This window comes from Prosopis cineraria, unplaced genomic scaffold (assembly GCF_029017545.1).
Source record: "Prosopis cineraria cultivar Desert tree isolate PC_DT_omini unplaced genomic scaffold, ASM2901754v1 PC1, whole genome shotgun sequence".
NCBI classification, from domain to species: domain Eukaryota; kingdom Viridiplantae; phylum Streptophyta; class Magnoliopsida; order Fabales; family Fabaceae; genus Prosopis; species Prosopis cineraria.
Window position 1 is genome coordinate 48741122 of NW_026555332.1, and position 19149 is coordinate 48760270.

Consider the following 19149-nt stretch of genomic DNA (forward strand, 5'->3'; position numbering starts at 1 on the left):
AAACATATAGTGTCGATGCTCAAACCATCAAGATTTACTCAATTATACAATTACCAATGGAGAAGTTAGGCCGTTTCAGTGTAACGAGTAACGGGGGGATTTGTTTACTCTCCCCTTTTCGTGTTGAGGTAAAAACTCGGATTGTGGATGGAATCCACTTGGAGGAGTCACCGTTCTTTTTCCTCAGGAAGAAAATCCGGTAAACTTGGAATGATGGTTGGCGAGCGAAAGGTTATCGATATCTTTTATTTATTTATTTTATGCTAAAGAGGCTTTCCACATCCGATCCTCCTGGTTTTACTTTCTGTACTTCTGTGCCGCAAAATAAGGAGCATGTCATTCCACCAGTGGTGCCTGGGTCGTGGTGGCTTCGATGTCCTTAATGCAAGATGGATGACAGAATCAGTTCCGGTTGCTCAACGCAGCAGAAGTAATCGTTCTTATGCACTCAAACCCAATCGGCGAAGGCGGGCGATAGAGAATGCCCAAATCCGACTTTCTCCACTTCACTCAGTGGACCTGAAGATGACGAGCCCTCAGCGACGCCAAAACCTGAAGCCTTTATCCGCGTCGGTTCCTGTTCCGCCACCGCTTGACCTCACCGAAGACAACGTGCGACAAGTCTTGACCGACGCTCGAGCGGAGCTGGGTCAGATCTTCGATGCTTCTGTCGGCATCACTGGTAATTTTTTTAGTTAGAGAGACTTTATGTACCTCCATGCGTGCACGTGGTTATGTATTGAACACAGAATTAAGGGCTCGGTTCAATTCATCAGGGAAGGCTGAGCTGGCAGAACTGGACGGACCTTTCGTGAAGATTAGCCTCAGGGGTCGATTTTGGCACAAGCGTTCCACTGTTCTCGCCAGAGTTGGTAATTATCTGAAGCAGAGGATTCCGGTGAGTCCCATCATCTTATGATGTCTATTTTAACCCAACCTCACAAACCCAATTCATCTATTTCATGCCAGCTACACAATTAACTAGAGCGAGAGGCTTTACAATTTCATAATTTGCTGCCTTTCTGCTTTCTTTCAGGAGATTTTGGAGGTTGATATTGAAGACGAGAAACAATTGGATGACAGTCCTGAGAATTTTTGAGTTAGTGATCCACTCTTATCTTGTTTTTCTACTTTTCGTGCTCTTTCGCCGCCCGATTGCTAACAAAAATTGTGTTTCTACTTACCCCGTAAACCCAATGTGGATGTGATTTGACTTGTAATATCACGCACCACCAGAATGTAGCGGAACAGCCTGAAATTGAATAACATAATGTTGGTGGCGTTCACTGGGTTGACTCGCTGCATTCTGTGCTTGTTTGGATTACATTTGAAATCAATTCTAAAGGTTAAAATTATGATTTTATAAAAATATATTCAAATATCTATCTTACATATTAAAATTAATTACGAATTTAAATTATGTTTTCTTAAAAATATTCAAATGCCCATTATATATGGTAAAATTAATTATGAATTTAAAATCATAATTTTCTTACAAATATCGAAACACTTTTTATTATGTCAAAACTAATTATGAAGCAAAAAATATGGTTGGTAGGATAATTCATATGATTTTTGGATAAAATTTTAAAAATGTATAATTGAAAAATTGAATTGAAAGTAGGTAATAATAATTTATGGAATAATCATAGTTTTGGGTTCATAATTAATTCTAACATACATATGGATATTTGGATACTTTTAAGAAAACTATGATTTTAAGTTTATAATTGATTTTTGGAATGTATGTTAGGTGTTTGGATATTTTTTTATTAATAGTTGTGAATTTATAATTAATTTTAATATGTAACATTGATGTTTGGATTTATTTTTATAAAACCAATCCTTATAGTTTTAATTTTATTGTAACTCTGTTATGGACCGTTGCCCCTTATAATTTAATCATATAATTTTAACTACTTAAATAAAAATGCCTTATATTTAAAAAATAAAATTAAAAATATTTTGAACTTCTAATGTTTATAATATTTATAAAGAATAAAAGGGTTTAATAATTTAAAATATTAGTAAGAAATTTTAATATAATTTTAATTTTATAATTTTACTACTAATATTATAAATATTAAAAATTCAAAATATTTTTAATATTTTTAATTTTATTTTTTTAATTCTTGAGATTAATATTTAAGTGGTTGAAACTATAGAAACTAAATTGCATAAGGTAAAATTTAGGTACGAAATTATAATTAAATTTAAATTATAAAGATTAAGTTATAATAAGTCAAAGTTGAAATGATTGAGTTATGATTGAGTCAAAATTTTAGAGATTAAATAATTAATTTTTCTTTATATTTTTGAAATGTGTTTTTGAATATGCAATGACAAAAAAAAATATTAATTTGTGATAATTTGTAATTTTTGTTCTATAACTATAATATATTAAAAATGTTTAAAAAGTCTGAAATAACATAAAATTTAGTATGTTAAATAATACAAATAAAAAATATAAAACTTGATATGTTGAAAAAGATCATATAATAAATAAATCAATATATATTAATATTGAAAATTAACATATTTCAAAAAAAACTATATGATACATTCTTTTTATTCAAAAAAATTAATCAATTAAACAAATCTTTGTTGGTTAATAAAAATTTTAAATAACATAAAATTTAATATATTAAATACTAAAAGTATAAAATATAAAATTTAATTAATTATTCAATCATAATTTTAAATACTTGATCTCTGAGTATTATTATTTAAATTATTATTATATTTATTAACAATATTTTTTAGAAAAAATATACTTGTAGATCTTTACAATTTAACTCAATTTTAAATTAAGTCATTGTAATTTATTTTACTTTAATCAAATCGTTATAGTTTCATCTATTATATATATTGACTTCTAAAGGTTAATATTAATAATAAATTATTAAATTTTATAAAAATAAAAATACTCTTGGAGTTTACAGAAAATTTAATTTAATACTTTTAGCAAAAATAAAAAAAATTAATTTAATCTACTGTTTATATTTTTGTTATAATTTTTTATAAAAATTCTACATGTATAAAAAATATTTAGAAGACAATCTATTTATATAAATTCTTAATTACAAAAATTATGTAATTAATTTGAAATTCATATAACTATTTAATAAAAATATAGAAGTTTTTATTTTTTTAAAGGAAAAACATAAGGATTTTAACTTTTAGGAATTAAAAAAATTAATTAGCTAAACTATAAGAGCTCAATTAAAATAAAATAAATTGTAAAGACTTAATTTAAAATTGAGTAAAATTGTAAGGACATATAGATATGTTCCTATTTTTTAAACAAAAGAATAATAAATTATACTTGAGATATTATGGGCAAATTACACTTCACTTTTTAAATTCATTTTTTAAAAGCTCCATTATCTTACATTCACAAATACACTTTTAATAATATTCTTGAAGTACTTTTAAGATGTGTCATCATCTCTCTTTTTTTCTTTTCAAACAACATCCCATATTTTAAAAGTAAGAAAGTACTTCCTCAATATCAAAAGTGGGTTATCCAATTATACCCTTAGATGTGAAAACAAAGTCCTCACAATTAGGGGCTCATTTGTTTTAGATTAAAAAATAAATAATTTTTAAATAGTTTAGAGATTTTATAAAAAGAGATTTATTTTGTAAATATTTTATAAAAATCATATATTTTATGTTTGGTTATAATAATAAAAATAATTATTAGTTAGCTATTTTTAAATTTTATAATATTTTTTTATTTTTATTTTATAAAAATAATTTATTATTATATTATTTTAAAATTTTATGATATTTTCACGTATCCGTTTCTTTAAAACACTCTCTTTCATCTATTACATTGAATTTTTTTCAGAAGCTACTCAAAATAACTTTTTAAAATAATTAAAAATTTAATTTTTTTATTTTAATTATTTTTAAAAATTTAAACAAACATTATAAAAACTCAAAATAATTTTTAAAAAGAAACAAGTAATTTTTTTTTATAAAATAAGTTAAACAAATTAGCCTTCGAATTACGGCGGAATGATGGCTTGGGACGAGAATAAGGTGGGAAGGGGCGATTGTAAGAGATGGGCCGTGGGGCGTATGTGAAAAAGCCAGGGAAGAGCGGAGCTGAACGGCTTGGAGGAAATAAAGCCCAATGCCCCATTAACAAAATCGACATGAATCTCCTCTTCGGCCCAAGCGCCTCCTCCCTCCTAAGCCCTTATCTATTTACTTTATTAATTTGTGGCTTTGTGATATACTCGTCTGATCTCATTTATAAAATATGTTTTAAAAAATTCATTTAATTTTATTTATAACATGTGATTTTTCATATAATATTTAAAAAATATTTTTAAAATTATTTTCATGAAAAAAATAATATAATATTATTTTTAAATTTATTATATAAAAATATATTTAAAATTTTACATATTTTTATTTTATATATTTTTTGAATATTGATATTGTTAAAATTAATAGAAATAATTTATAAAAAGAACTGGAGGTAAAGTTCACCGACAACGCTATAAATAATAATTAATTAATCAATGTGCAGGTGATAGGGCGATCATGTGGCCAGTTGTTTCGGGTAACGTCCGTAACAAGAGGCGTCGTTGCTGGATTGTCCCCCTTCCGTACTCCCTACGTCACCATCTTCTACGTCATCTCATCCCCACCAACCCTTAGCAATTGTTTTTCTTTTATATCTTATAAAAAACTTTTTTTTATTAATTGGTGAGCAATCACTAATTTAAAATTGTTCCCAAGTTGCAATAGTGTTTTTCTATGAGCGAGGGCTCCTCTCTCCATCATTTCACTCTTTTTACATTTAATATAAAAATAAAAAATAAAAAATAAAATTTTTTAAAATTATATATATTTAGAAAATAATTTTAAAAATATTAATTTTTTTTTGTTTCTTATTTAATACCCGTGCATTGCATTACACGGAGTAACTTACTAGTTAAATTTAAATTGCCTTCCTATCCCCTTTTCCCCTTTAACTGCCAATGTCTTCAGAACTTGTTGCCTCAAATCTCAAAAGTTAATTGTTACCTTATTTCTAACAAGTTTTTAACTAAATTATACTACCTATCAAACAAATTCCATTACTTTTTGTAGTCTTGTATATAATCAAATTTTGAAGGAGTTTTTAGTCTCAAATATAACAAAAGAGTAATCTCTGTCGTGTGTATTCTTGAATTTTTTTTTAGAAAGTATAATTTTTGGTCCCTACACTTTACTCGTATTTTATTATAAATTTTTTTAATTTTTTAATGCTCTAAGTTCCTATACTTTTATTTTTAAATATTTTAAGTCTCTTTAAGGTCCACATACTTTGTTTATTTAGGAACCTAGAATATAAAAAAAAATTAAAAGCATAGAGATCTAGAACATTAAAAAATAAAAGTATAGGAACATAAATATTAAAAAAATATAAAAATCCATAATAAAATACAAACAAAATGGAGGGCTCAAAATTTATGTTTTTCATTTTTCTTTTCTATTATCACCTTCGTTCATTTAAAGTAGTTGGATTTTGGTTAAGCATCTTTAAAGACACCTGTTCTGCTTTGCCTTGTAATTCTTTTGGTGCAATGAATTGCTATATTGTTTGAAAAAAAAAAAAGAATATAGCCATGATTATTAGAATTGCAAGTATTTTATAAATGTTCTTTGAATTAAAAAGTATATCCTGATTTTAATAAGTTTTGGGATTCAATTCCACTAAAATTTTAATTATAAAGAAAAAAAAAAAATATTCTCTCCAATTCTTAATATAGAACACACTTAACCATTGAAATATGGAATAAAAATAAAAACCATTGATTACTTTAATCTAATCTTATGTTAAATATAAAAATATTCAAAATTTAATTTATAACTAAAGAATATGGAGTGTTGCAGTATCCCTCACACTCTTGCTGATCTCAACAAATTTAGAATAACCCTGATAAGCTAGAGGCTAGAGGGACAGTACTCCACGGAAAATGTCATTTAAAAATCCTTGTGACATTTTAATATCACTGCACCCTCAAAATATATACATGGAAATAAAATTTTGAAGGGAAAAGACCTTATTATTCTTATAGTGTTTCATAAGTTTTGCTTCAATATAAAGTATAAACAACAAAATATTTGTCTACTGATAGTTGGTCATCCATAATTAATAAATGAACATTTGTTTATCAACAAAATACAAAAATAAATAGAAAAAATGACAGACAAATCCACTTAAAATAGCTAAATGACATATTGATTCCATGAAATAACATAATTTTCCTCAGCTCTCTTGTGATCTTTTTATCATTAGGAAATCAAATGAAATAATCAAATTGCCCTTAAAGTAAATAAAAATTCTAATTCTCATTGAAGAAAAATTCTCGCATGTTTAGGATCTGATTAGTGATGTTCATGTTCTCATCTTCTTTGCCTCGTGGTATTGGTTCGTCTCCCTCTCCTCCTGCTTCTCCGTTTCCTTCTCTTTCTTTGGTACACCAACTAATTTTAAACCAGGCAATATCATGAAACTTGTTTATGATCAACCCATTTTGCAAACACCAGCTTTTTCAATTTTCTTACCTGACTTACTATATACAAGAAACGTAAAAAAATCTATTCATTTCTTACTCAAGTCTTAAGAGTCATCATGCAAATACCAGTGATCAATCAAGAAAGCAATGCCCTAGTGCAAAGTACACGAACTATTCTACAAATCAAAACCCTGAAAATACAAATACATTAATAACATGGTGATCTCATTGAGTAGGGGAGCACGTCATTCAGGTTCATTTTGGATAGTTAGAGAAAACCTTCGGGTAACAGAGAGAATAAAGCAGATCATATATAACTTATGTGCAGCATCTAGCAACCATGGATGTTAATAAGTTGAAGCTTTAAACCCACAAATCATATATAACCACAAATTGAAGGTTCAAAACCATAGACCCACAAACGCAAACCTACAATTATTGAAGTGAGAAGAGAAAAGAGGAAGAGTGGGACGAGGCGAACTAGGATTAAGTGCAACTAGGAGGAGGGGGAGGAAAGCTGCTAGACTCACGATGATGACAATGGCGAACCTATTGCGATGAGCAGAGAACTACTGAGACACACACAGTTGAGAACTAAAGCTGGGAATAAGGACCGGGCCTGGAGTGCCGAGCCTGAAGACCTTGTTTAAATAAGGGTTCGGGCTTTGAAAATAATTTTTTTAAAAGTAATTGAGCTTAAGGGGTTGGCTCTGATAAGTCTTATAAAAAAAGACTCGAGCTCGGACAGCCCTTCAAACCCTGTTAGATTATTATTATTATTATTATTATTATTTTCTTTGGTGTAATACGTGTTTGAAGCCAATGCCTACTCACCTGATCCCACACGCATTATATTATTATTACTTTTAATTTATTCTAAAATTAATTTAATATAATTTAATAAATATCAGTGTATAGTATAAAATTTTTTATATTATTTATTTTTTATAATTATTATGTTTGTGTATTTATAAAAAATGAAAACTATTTTTTAACTAAGATTTAAATTTTATAACTTAACTTCCAAATGTGTGTTATTTAATTTCTAAAAAAAATATGAGGATTTTGATTTTTTTGTAATTTCAAAATATTTTAATTAATTTATAATATTTAATTTTATTTTAATTTTTTTATTTTTTAAAAAAGGACTTGCGAGCCCGACCATGAGCCTTTCACATGAGGGTCGGGCTTAAAAAATGAGACTTAAAATAAAAAATTGAGCTTTAAGCTCAAGCCCTTAAGGGTTGAGCCCATAAAGATTGGGCCCGCTGTATTCCAAACTTTATTAAGAACCAAATAGCAACAGCGACAATGAGCTACGCTTAGAACCACTGAGAACCAAATACAAACACCGAGAGCCACTGTCAGGCAATAGTCATGCTGATGGAGACACGACAATGGTTGACGGAGATACACACAATTATGGCAAGAAGCAAGGGCAGAGAGACAACACAGAGTAGAGACTGAAATTGGGGGAAATGACATTTTTTTTAATTTGAACAAAGGACAAAATCATCATTTTTTTTAAATTCTTTAATGATTTAAACATTTTTTAGGATCTAGAGAAATTATATCATTTTGCAAGATTAATTTATTAATTACATAATTTAAAGAGATTTTACTGTTATTTTTTCAAATAAATATGCTCCCACTCAATTCCCAAGACGGATTTTATTTTGCTTGGAAATCTAAATCTCACGCGCCTGCATAATCGTTTATTCAAACAAATCGTTTTGCTTTTATTTAATCAACAACGTTGAAAAAAAAAAATCATTTTTATTTTATATATTTATATCTAATTCCAAAATCATAAGAAAAGCCAAACAAACAACATATTGCAGGATCCGGAAGTTGGGTACCTTAACAGAGTTGATTGTTGCTAACGAATTCTTTCTCAGATCTGTTGAGTCAATTCCATTGCAGCTTTAATGAACTGGCTTTCTTAATTCAACAAGTCGCTGAATTCAGAATTTGAAACCCCAAGTTACCCAACTCCATTGCCACGTTAAAGGACAGGCGGAGATATGAACATTTGGTGTTTAATTTGTTTCAATTCGTTCGTTAAAGAAATTACTCCCTCTATCTCAAATTATAAAATATTTTTAAATAAAATCTCACATATCAATAAATCTTATTAAATATATTTAATAATTTTTTATTTTAAAATAAAAATATAAATTTTTAAAATATTCATCATTTAATTTATTAAAAAGAAAATGGACAGGAATTAATTATAGAGAAAAAAATAATAGTATTGAAATTGATGCATTTAATAAAATTTTAATCTATGTAGAGTATTTTATATTTTGAAATAGAAAAACTCTTTCAAAAATATCTTATAATTTAGAATGAAAGGAGTATTATATTTTGTCAATAAAAATTAATCCATTTAGTAAAGGTTAATTTGTTTCATAATTTAGAGATTGCAGGTTTTAATATTGTGAGAACATTATTGGACACCTTTGTAAATATTTCAACATTCTTTGCACTTATAAGCATGTCTTGATCTTAATAATTTTTCAGAGCTCGAAGCTTACTCAAAATTTTTAAATAATAAATCACTACTTCTCATAAAATAATCTATTTTTTAAATTTAAGCAAATTAGCCTTTAGACACAAACTACTATTTTAATCTTCATCACCATTATCCAAACTACTGAGAAGGTTATGGAGCAAATTGTCAGAATCAGACTGAATATTGAATCACAAAAGTTAGCGGTTCATAGTTTGCATGGTCTAACAATATTGGACCAATGGTCGAATCGGTGACGTAATAATTAAATAAAAAAATTATATATGTATATAATAATTTAAATATAAGAAATAAATACGAAATTGCTACTTAACTTAAAAATAAAATTAAATATTTTAAATTTATCATGACTTAATAAATCACATGATACAATATAATATTAAATGATTAAAAAAATTGGTCATTTTAAAAAAATTGATAAAAAATAAAAAATAGGCATTTTTTGAATAATTCAATTTTTAAAAACTGAAACCGATTTCCATCTGACCGTAAGTTCAAAGTGACCTAATTTGGTCCAACGTTCTAAACGATTTTTTTGATTTGACCAAACTGTTAGCCTAACTAGTCAACAGTTTGATCGGTCCAACCATCCGGTTCGGTTTGATTTTTAAATCACTGCTATAAAGTATTATTAAAATTATGACTCAAATCTTTATAATCATTAGTGGTTATTTTTATATATTATCATGATATAAATCTATTATATGTCTATTTAATATTTTTAAAAATATTTATTATTATCTAAAATAATATTTTTAGTTGATAAAAAGTTCAATATAAATATATGTTATCTCTCCATCTCTCATAGAAAAGACAATTATTATAATTTATTTTTTATAATAAAATTACTTGCTAATTGTTCACAGTATTTTGCCCCTCAAATTAAGGTTTTTCTACATTAAATTTTTTATATTATTTTTTATCACTTTCTTTAACTTATTTATAATTTTTAATTATTTTATCTTGTTTAATTTCGCCCACTATTTGCACACGTCCTAACAAATATGAATGAAGTGATAACTCGAGTCTCAAGTCTCAAGGATGACTCTGTCACATTCCATTTCTCTCATGGCCATGTTTGAACGGAAAGAGAACTCTCAATATGTCAAGTAGTCAACCACTTAAAAAGTTGCAAAATAAAAGAAATACTTTCACGAGAACTTCACCAAACAAAATATTACCTAATTGTTTATCTAAAAAAAAAAATATCACCTCATTAGCAGCAGATCAAAGTTCCAAATAAATAGAATAGAGTATAATTATTATTCACTATGTTGCATCGGAAAAAAAATGAAACGTATTGAAGCACTGGCCTAGTAAAATTGCCTTCTTTTAAAAACAATACTTATTAAAAAAATCTGTATTCAAAAAATATTTCCATAAGTAACCCACTTTTATTTTTTATATTTTATTTTTTGCCGGATTATACAACAAACTTAAAATACAAAACTGCAAAGAATCAAGCTGCAGTTGACACTTACAAGCTACAAACATGGTGGCGAAAAGGATTTAGAAAAAAAAAAAAAAAAAAAGAGGACCCAGTTCCTCTGCCTCAGCTTTCCCGTTGGGATGGAAGAGAGAAGCCTCCTCTACTTCTCCTTTAAAATAGAGAAAAATTTAAACGGTTCAATTTAATTTTTTTATTTTTTATTTTTATTTTAAAAATATATAAAAATTATAAAAAAATTTAATAAATATATTTATTAATCTGATAGTTCATATTTAATATAAATAATTTAAATTTAATATTAAATTTTTTAAAATAAATTTACTGCCCTATTCAAAATATATTTATACTGTTCAAAATATATTTAAAAAATTAATTTAAATTTTTTCTATTGAATTTGAATTATTTATATTAAATCTAAACTGTTAAATTAATAAGTATATTTATTAATTTTTTTTCAATTTTTATATATATTTTATTTTAAAAATGTAAATAAAAATAAAAATATTAAATTTAAATCGTCTAAATTAAATTCACATTTTTCTCTCCCTCAAAAAAAAAAAAATAGAGGAAACTTTCCGATGGAGAGAAGTCGAGTCCCGTTGGGACAGGGCCTCGTGGCTTTTTTATACACAAATTCCAACGCAACCAGGTTCATCGCTCTATCCTTTCTCTGTCTGGTCTGCACGCCCCACTCTCATTTCTCAATTCTCACTAAACTTCCTCAATGGCTTCTCCGCCCATACTCCATCTACTCTGCCTCTTTTCTCTCATCGCCTTTACTTCATCATCATCTTCATCCATCACTCTCCCCATCTCGCCCTTGCACGCCAAGCACCCATCTTCTGATCCCTTTCAGGCCCTCAAAGTCGTTGCCTCTGCTTCCCTTACCAGAGCTCACCACCTCAAGGACCGTAAATCCAATTCTTCCATCATCAAGACGCCCGATTACCCCAAAAGCTTCGGTGGATACTCTGTTGATCTCAGTTTCGGCACGCCACCTCAATCCTTCCCTTTCGTCCTGGACACCGGAAGTAGCCTCGTCTGGTTCCCTTGCTCCTCCCGTTATCTCTGTTCCAGATGTTCCTTCCCCAACATCGATGCCACTAAACTCCCCAAGTTCATCCCGAAGGATTCTTCCTCCGCCAAGTTCGTCGGTTGTAGAAATCCAAAATGTGGTTGGATTTTCGGCCCCGATCTTCAATCTCGATGCCAACAATGCAAACCCCATGCCCAAAACTGCTCACAGATTTGTCCCACTTATATAATTCAGTACGGCTCGGGCTCCACCGCTGGCTTGTTGCTCGTAGAAAGCCTGGACCTTCCTGGGAAAATCGTGTCAGATTTTCTCGTTGGGTGCTCCATCATGTCCATCCGCCAACCGGCCGGAATCGCCGGCTTTGGTCGAGGGCCCGAATCGCTGCCTTCGCAGTTGGGTCTCAAGAGGTTCTCTTACTGCTTGATCTCTCACCGGTTCGACGACTCCACGGAAAGCAGTGACCTCATTTTGCATAGCGACTCCTCCGGCGGCACTAAAACCGATGGCCTCAGCTACACTCCGTTTCAGGAAAACCCCGCTGCCAACAACCCAGCATTCCGCCAGTACTATTACTTAACTATTCGAAAAATCATCATCGGTGGCAAGCGAGTAAAGATTCCATCCAAACTCTTTGAGCCAGATTCAAAGGGTAACGGGGGCACCATAGTGGACTCAGGCTCCACCTTCACATTCATGGAAAGGCCCATTTTCTACTTGGTGGCACAAGAATTCGAGAAACAGATGGCTAATTTTACCAGAGCCAAGGAGGTAGAAAACCGATCCGGTCTAAGCCCCTGTTTCGATTTTTCAGGTCTGGGCTCGATTTCTTTCCCGGAATTCACCATCAAGTTCAGAGGGGGTGCCAACATGACGTTGCCTGTAGAGAACTATTTCTCGTTGGTGGGCGAATCTCAGGTCGCCTGCTTGACGATTATCTCCGACAAAGGGACCATTCCGGCGGCGGCCGGCGGGCCGGCGGTGATTTTAGGGAACTATCAGCAGCAGAATTTCTACGTGGAATATGACTTGGAAAATGGGAGGTTTGGATTCGGGCCTCGAAGTTGCGAGAAGGAAACTTAGTGTTCGCGGCAAGAACGCTTCGACTGCGAGACCAGTCATGAGGTAACCCAGTGGACAATTCATTGACTCGTTGCGGCAGTGTGTGCGGCAGAGATTATGACCGTTGGACACGGCCGCTAGTATGACGGTATAGTAAGGGCATGGTTTATTGGGCGGCGAGGCGGGCGGCGATGATCTTTTTTTTTTTTTTTTTTCAATTGTCGCTGATTAATAATGATTGGAGAAATATGGAACACTAGGCGCAACAAGTACAGCTTATTTTTATTTTTGTTGTTTGTATCTTTCAATAATGATGCAGTAATTCAAGAATTGAGATATTTCTCTCCATTGTTATTATTGTATTATGGGTAGCCCGTAGCGGCCGATATGGTTGAAGCGGCGGTGAAAAGTTTGATGTTGCTTTTAGCTTAGGAGATGGTTATTGTGCAAGGATACATGGAGTGTTGAATTTATTTTCCTTCCATGCAAGGGAGGATGTATTCCAAAATCTTTGTTGCGTTTTTCTTTTCTGATCCGAGCGAAAAGGAGCTTCTTCCCACATGGGAGCGATTCCTTTTTCATGTTCTTTCGGAAAGTTCTCTTTCAGTAAAGCTTTTGTTCTTTTCCTTTCCTTTTCCGCCCGGCGCATTATCTGCGTTTTCAGTTTGTCGTGTTGCGTGTGGCGGGGACACATACAGTAGCAGGGTGAGTTCAAAATCAGTAAATCACCAACAGAGCAGAACGGTTGCGAAGTTTAACAGCCTATGATGTTGTTGACTTTTACGGACATTATTTGAAATTTTGACCAGGCATTGAAAACCCCCCGCGATGCAGAGCCACCTGATTTTACTTTCAAAAGGAAGGCTATTTAGTATTTTACTAATCCAGCTGGTCGTCCTCGCTCAGTCGCCTGGGCGTGTCGTGAGATGCAATAATTGGGAGAGAGGGAGCGACAGAAGAAAGGAATTCCACAGGCGTCAATTATTGTGTTTAATTTTTATTACAGTGAGGTAGGATGGGAACGTCGGCACTAAATCCATGGCGAAACAGGAAACCATATCCTATCATTAAATCAGGTCACACACGGTGATCAACTTTCTTATGTTATAATTGCACAAAGGGTGTAATTCCGAAATCTGCGAGAAAGGGAAGCGAAGAAAGGAAAAGGATCGATGGCACTTTGAGAAAAAGAGATTGAATTTGGGGAAGAAAGTAGGAAGAGTGATAATGAAGGTTGGAAACTTGGAAGTTGGAATACATAATTAAAAAGCGAGCCTAGTGGACACGTGGAGTGGTGGTTAAATTGCCTGATTGGAATCTCCACTCATCAGGCATCACTCAGAAAAAGTCGTTTTAAAAGTCAGGGCATTTCTTAACGCCGGCCTTGCCCAGCAGTGTTTTCTTTTCTTTCTTTCTTCTTTCCCCGAGAGCGAGAAGCAAATACTGCACGTGCTATGTGTGCGAGGATTAACGACTGAGGCAAGTACTATATGACGGTTAATATAAGCTTTCATACATACTTTTTCGGTTCAGTATATAAGTTACTTTTTTAAAATATAATCTGATTTATTTTATAAATTATTTATTAATAAAATTATTTTGTATCAAATTAAAATTAAAAAGTAAAAGATAAAAAATAAAAAATAATATTATATGATTGATTTACTTTTTACTTAAGGGTTATGTTTGAAAATTTTTTTTACTTTTATTTCTTATACTTTTATTGTATTAGTATTAATAAATTAATAAAAATAACTTATAAATAAGATCAGAGGGAGTACAATAAAGTTAGAATAATTAATATTTTTCAAATTTACCTATTATTTATTTTTTAACATTTGAATTCTAAAACAAAAATTTATTATAATTAATTAAATACAAAGAAGGACATAATAAAAAAACAATTACTCTCATTGTCCCATTTTATAAAATATTCTTGGAGGTGATTTGATGTCTCAAAAAATATAAATAGTTTTAAAAAATATTAAAATTTCTTTAATTATAATAATTATAATTCAAATATTATCCCTCGTTATTTTATTCATTAAATAAGTTTTCCCTCTCTTTTATTAACAAAAAATATTTTTAAAATTTTATAAAAAATTATAAATTTTATTTAATTAATTTCATTAATACATGTGTTGGCTTGGTTTCAGGATTTGGGTTCACAATGTTGTGGGATCGCCAAGCATGTCAAAAGAGTAAATTCTCAAAATGAGAGTTGGATAAAATGATTGTGCAGATTTCCAAAGTCTTTTAACCGCAATTTCCTTACAGTGCCAAAGTAAAATGAGAAAATAAGAGTACACCAAAGTGATGCACAGTGTTAAATTGCATTATCAGTGAGTAAGTACAATGAGTGTTCCATTTGACGGAAGGAAAGATAAAGCAAATAGCCCAGGGGAGCTTAAGCTGCAATGACAAGTAGCTACACTAGGCAAACTTGGGATGATACTAGGCCAATAATTTAAGTATGTATTTGGATTAAAAAATTTATAATTGAGGTTAAAATTCAATTGAGATTTAGCAAATTGATATTAGAGAAAAAATCAATGAATATAATGTGATTTATGTTTGGATACTTTTTTTTAGAAGTCAATTAGATAAATTAAAATTTATTTGGATGATTTGATTCAAAATTTAGTTGAGGTGTTTAATAATAAAAATAAATATGAATTTATATATATATATATATTAACTAATTAATAAGTAAAAAATATTAAACTTAAAATCACAATTAATAAGAAAAAAAATCTTATCTATTCTATTATAAAAAGCTAAAATAAATTCATAAATTATATATTCTTTTGTATATACTCTAAAATAATTGATATGAATAGACAAGAAAAATTATGAATTGATATACGTGGGTTAAATTATGTTCTAACAGTACCAAACTTATTTTCTTCCTATTCCTATTCTTTTTTTTTTTACTCTCATTCAATCAATAATCATCTAAATGAACCAAATCACCCCCAAAATTTCAAAAAAAAAAATCATAACACAGTTAAAAAAAAGTAGCATTAAAGGAAGACTTGAGTTTCATGATCAAGGTTGACTTGCCATGGTTGTACGTCAAAAAGTTGTCCCAATAGTGGAGTTGCGTGGAACTAAAAAGAAGCGTGGAAGAAAGTAGATGGACCTTCATGTGGAAGTATTAAATGCTCCCCAACATCCTTTACTCTACCAACACTTATTGTAAAAGCTACCCCCTCTAGCTTTGTGAAAGATGCTGGCTTGAACCCTAACCTCAGTTGAGAGTTTTTGTCATCCAAACATAATAAATTAATCTTTTAACATTTCAACTGAAATTTAGGCCATTTCAACTAAGTTAGGATTCAATCCAAACATGCACTAAGCATTGCACTAGGTAAGTAGGTTAAATGAGTTGAAATTGCATAGTATTTAGAGAGTTTAGTTGCGCGCCTGTTGCTTATTTTTGAGGAAGACAATAGCATACTCCTTCAAATTCAAACTTTGGAGCCAAAAGGAGCATATAGCTGTTGATGCCATCAAGATGTTGAGGGTACGCTTCATCGCGTGATGTAAGGAGAGTGAGTCTGTCATATAATTTGGACAATAGGAAATAGAGTTGGGAATAAGGGTTGGGTTTAGAGGCCATGTTTAAATAAGGATTTGGATTTTGAAATTTTTTTAAAGGATCTGGGTTTAAGGGTCGGGCTCTAATTAGCCTCGTGAAAAAGAGCTTAGGCCTAATAAGCCTGATTATCTTGTATATATATTTACATACATATATTTGATTGATAATGATACAATTTGATTAATATTCATTATAGGCGATGAAGAAGAAGTTGTAAAAATAATTGATAATTAATCTCTACTTTCCATTTCAACAAATGCACTTACACTTGAGGGATTAATATTTTATTTGTAGATGGTGATGATTTGGGTTTTGATTGATGAATGTGTGTTATTTAAATTTTTAAAATATTGTGAGGATTTTAATTTTTTTAATTTAAAAATATTTTAATTAATTTATGATATTTAATTTTATTTTAAATTTTTAAGATAGGGCTTTCGGGCTTGGCCCTAAGCCTTTTATATAAGGGTCAAGCCTAAAAAAGGGAGCTAAAAATAAAAAACTGAGCTCAAGTGTTTAGGTGTTTAAGGATCAAGCTCGCCTGTTTTTAGCTCTATAAAAAAAGTGAGGTGAGATTGGGTTGTAGAGCTCCCTAAATGTGACATCTATTTAGTCCCAATAGGGCTGGGTAGCCATTGGGCCTGGATTGAGCCCAATGGCTCAATAATTTTCTCTTCAAGCTGAGCGCATCAAATTTGGTTTAAACAATATTTTATATGAGAAAATTACTTTATAAATTTAGACCGATGGGGTAATTCTTTAATAGCCACCCTCCTCCGTTTTGTTTTGTTTTTTGGGATCAACTGTTGCACTTGCATCTTTCTATCATGTGTAATTTTTTAGGATTTCTAACAAAGTAATCGGTCGGGACATCCAATCCGTTTTACAACGAACGTGTCATTTTAGTTGGAAATATTCTCCTTCATTCTCATAATTCTCACCCTACTTTTGTCTTTGATGTTTCATTTTAGTTGAAACATGTTGCTTAACTATTACGTATCTTATCGTGCCTTCCCCCTCTTGAAATGTTTCTATTTTTCATTCTTTTTTAATCACTCTTTGATTTAGTACCACTCGATGGATTTGTTTAATTGCCTTAGCAGTGTAATTTGTCAAATGAACATGCATCTTGAATTTTGTTAGAGCAACACTTCATCTTCGCTTATATTTTACTTTATTACGTACGGATATCTTTCATATTTATTTTACAAAAATGTACAAACTTATTTTAAATATAAATAAGCCTGAAATTAAAACCTAACAAGTTAATGAGCTGTCGAAACATAAAATTTTATTTTTAATAAAAGTACATATCCCTTTAGGCGTAAACATTGATTAATAATATTTTAAATATTATAAAATACTTTCAACTGTTTTATATATTTTTAAAAAAGTTATTTTTTTAGATATCATGAAAAAGTGAAATGTACTTTCATTTTTACCCTTGACTTTAAATAGTAATACAATTATATTAAATATCTTCATAATGATCGAGAAGGGATAAAATTAAAAAAAGTAATTTAATTATTGCAAAATATCCTATATTTTGAACTAAGAATTATTTTTAGAAGGTGTATTTTAAATAGGATCGGAGGGAAATAGCTAATTTTTCAAACATAAATGCAATTTTTCTTTGGCTGGTAAAAAACAAAATACCTTTATTCAAATTTTCAATATTTTTTCAACAATTTTCTTCCAGCTGACAAATATTATTTAATTTGTCTCACTCAATAACTCTTAATGCTGCCAGGTAAATTGTGATTATGTGGGAATATGTAGCTGTTAGTTATCTACATGCCAATGATCTGAATCGTGTTGATGAAGTCAATCCAGGTGTAAGTATACAAACGAGTAGTAACAGGACCATTTTTTTAATTATACATACAGGCATCCCAAAGCCAAAAGTGCTAGCCGCTGGATATATTTTTGGGCAAAGGTAAAAATTTAATTATAGATTATTTTTTAAGAAATATCTAATAACTTACATTATGAAATGATGTAAAATAAATCATCAATTGTTAAAAATGGAATGCCCAGCACCCCTCGTCAATTTATATTAATGTCCGTTTATTAAAACATATATAGGGCCCACTTTAATTAAACACTCTTCCATTCTCTCTTTTCTTCTCTATCTTCAACCTCGTTCCCTCTCTTCAAGCACCATTGACAGAACTTTGTCTCCGCCATGGTTGAAGGCTCCATGTTCTCCATAATCTTCATTCTCTTCTTCCATGATTGCATCACCTACAGCTGCGACGCCTCCATCATTATCAGCTCTAATGGGTACAAAAAGGCCTAGTGTTATGCAAGTCTTAGCCTCTCCCTCTCTGCCGAAGCCTTCGACCTCATCAAGAAGTTCATGTTGAAGAACTTCACAGTCTAAGAAAGGTTGATGAAGCCATAGCCTGAGACTCTGTTCTATGAAAACTTGAGAGAGATGTTGAGGGAGTCTGGTCCTGGACAAGGCAAGGCTAAGTATGGCAACTTCATAGACGTATGTACTTCTTTTCGTCACCCATGATAGTTGTCGTCTTCACCCACAAGCGAAAAGACGTCGACACATGAGAGCTGCTCCAAGTGACTTTGGTGATTGGATTCAACAAACACTAAACATAAAGGTAATAATTGAACCCTCCTGTTGCTCTTCTTTACCCATTGAATTGCTTCTTCTTCCTTTGGTGGCCAGCCATGGTTTTTAGCCACCTCATGAGTTGAGCTTGGGAAGAGGGTGAGAGGGAATGAGAAGATTAGAAGAAAAGGTACTGGTAAATGAATGTGGAGAGATGATGATGATGATGCAGTTCACTATAATGCTACCAGTGACGATGACCAACCTTAGTTCTATGGTGCAGCTATGACGGGTCGTTCATGAAAATGTGAGGGAGGGAGGGAGGGATGATGAGCTGCAGAAGGAAGAGCCCATGCATGAATACGCGAGAGAGAGAAGGG

At 30.8% G+C, this 19149-nt stretch overlaps 2 protein-coding genes across 2 annotated transcripts; both read left to right on the forward strand.

Annotated features, from left to right (window-relative positions):
- The first annotated feature begins 132 nt into the window (after positions 1-132).
- LOC129285621 (uncharacterized) lies at positions 133-4719 on the forward strand. Its single transcript, XM_054921371.1, has 4 exons — positions 133-682; positions 777-898; positions 1037-1099; positions 4544-4719. The coding sequence occupies exons 1-3, from the start codon at positions 334-336 to the stop codon at positions 1097-1099; spliced, it is 534 nt and encodes a 177-aa protein (XP_054777346.1). The 5' UTR covers positions 133-333; the 3' UTR covers positions 4544-4719.
- Positions 4720-11149: 6430 nt separating this feature from the next.
- LOC129307094 (probable aspartyl protease At4g16563) lies at positions 11150-13236 on the forward strand. The gene has a single exon (XM_054947962.1). It carries the CDS (start codon positions 11229-11231, stop codon positions 12618-12620), a length of 1392 nt encoding a protein of 463 aa, XP_054803937.1. The 5' UTR covers positions 11150-11228; the 3' UTR covers positions 12621-13236.
- The last annotated feature ends 5913 nt before the right edge of the window (positions 13237-19149 follow it).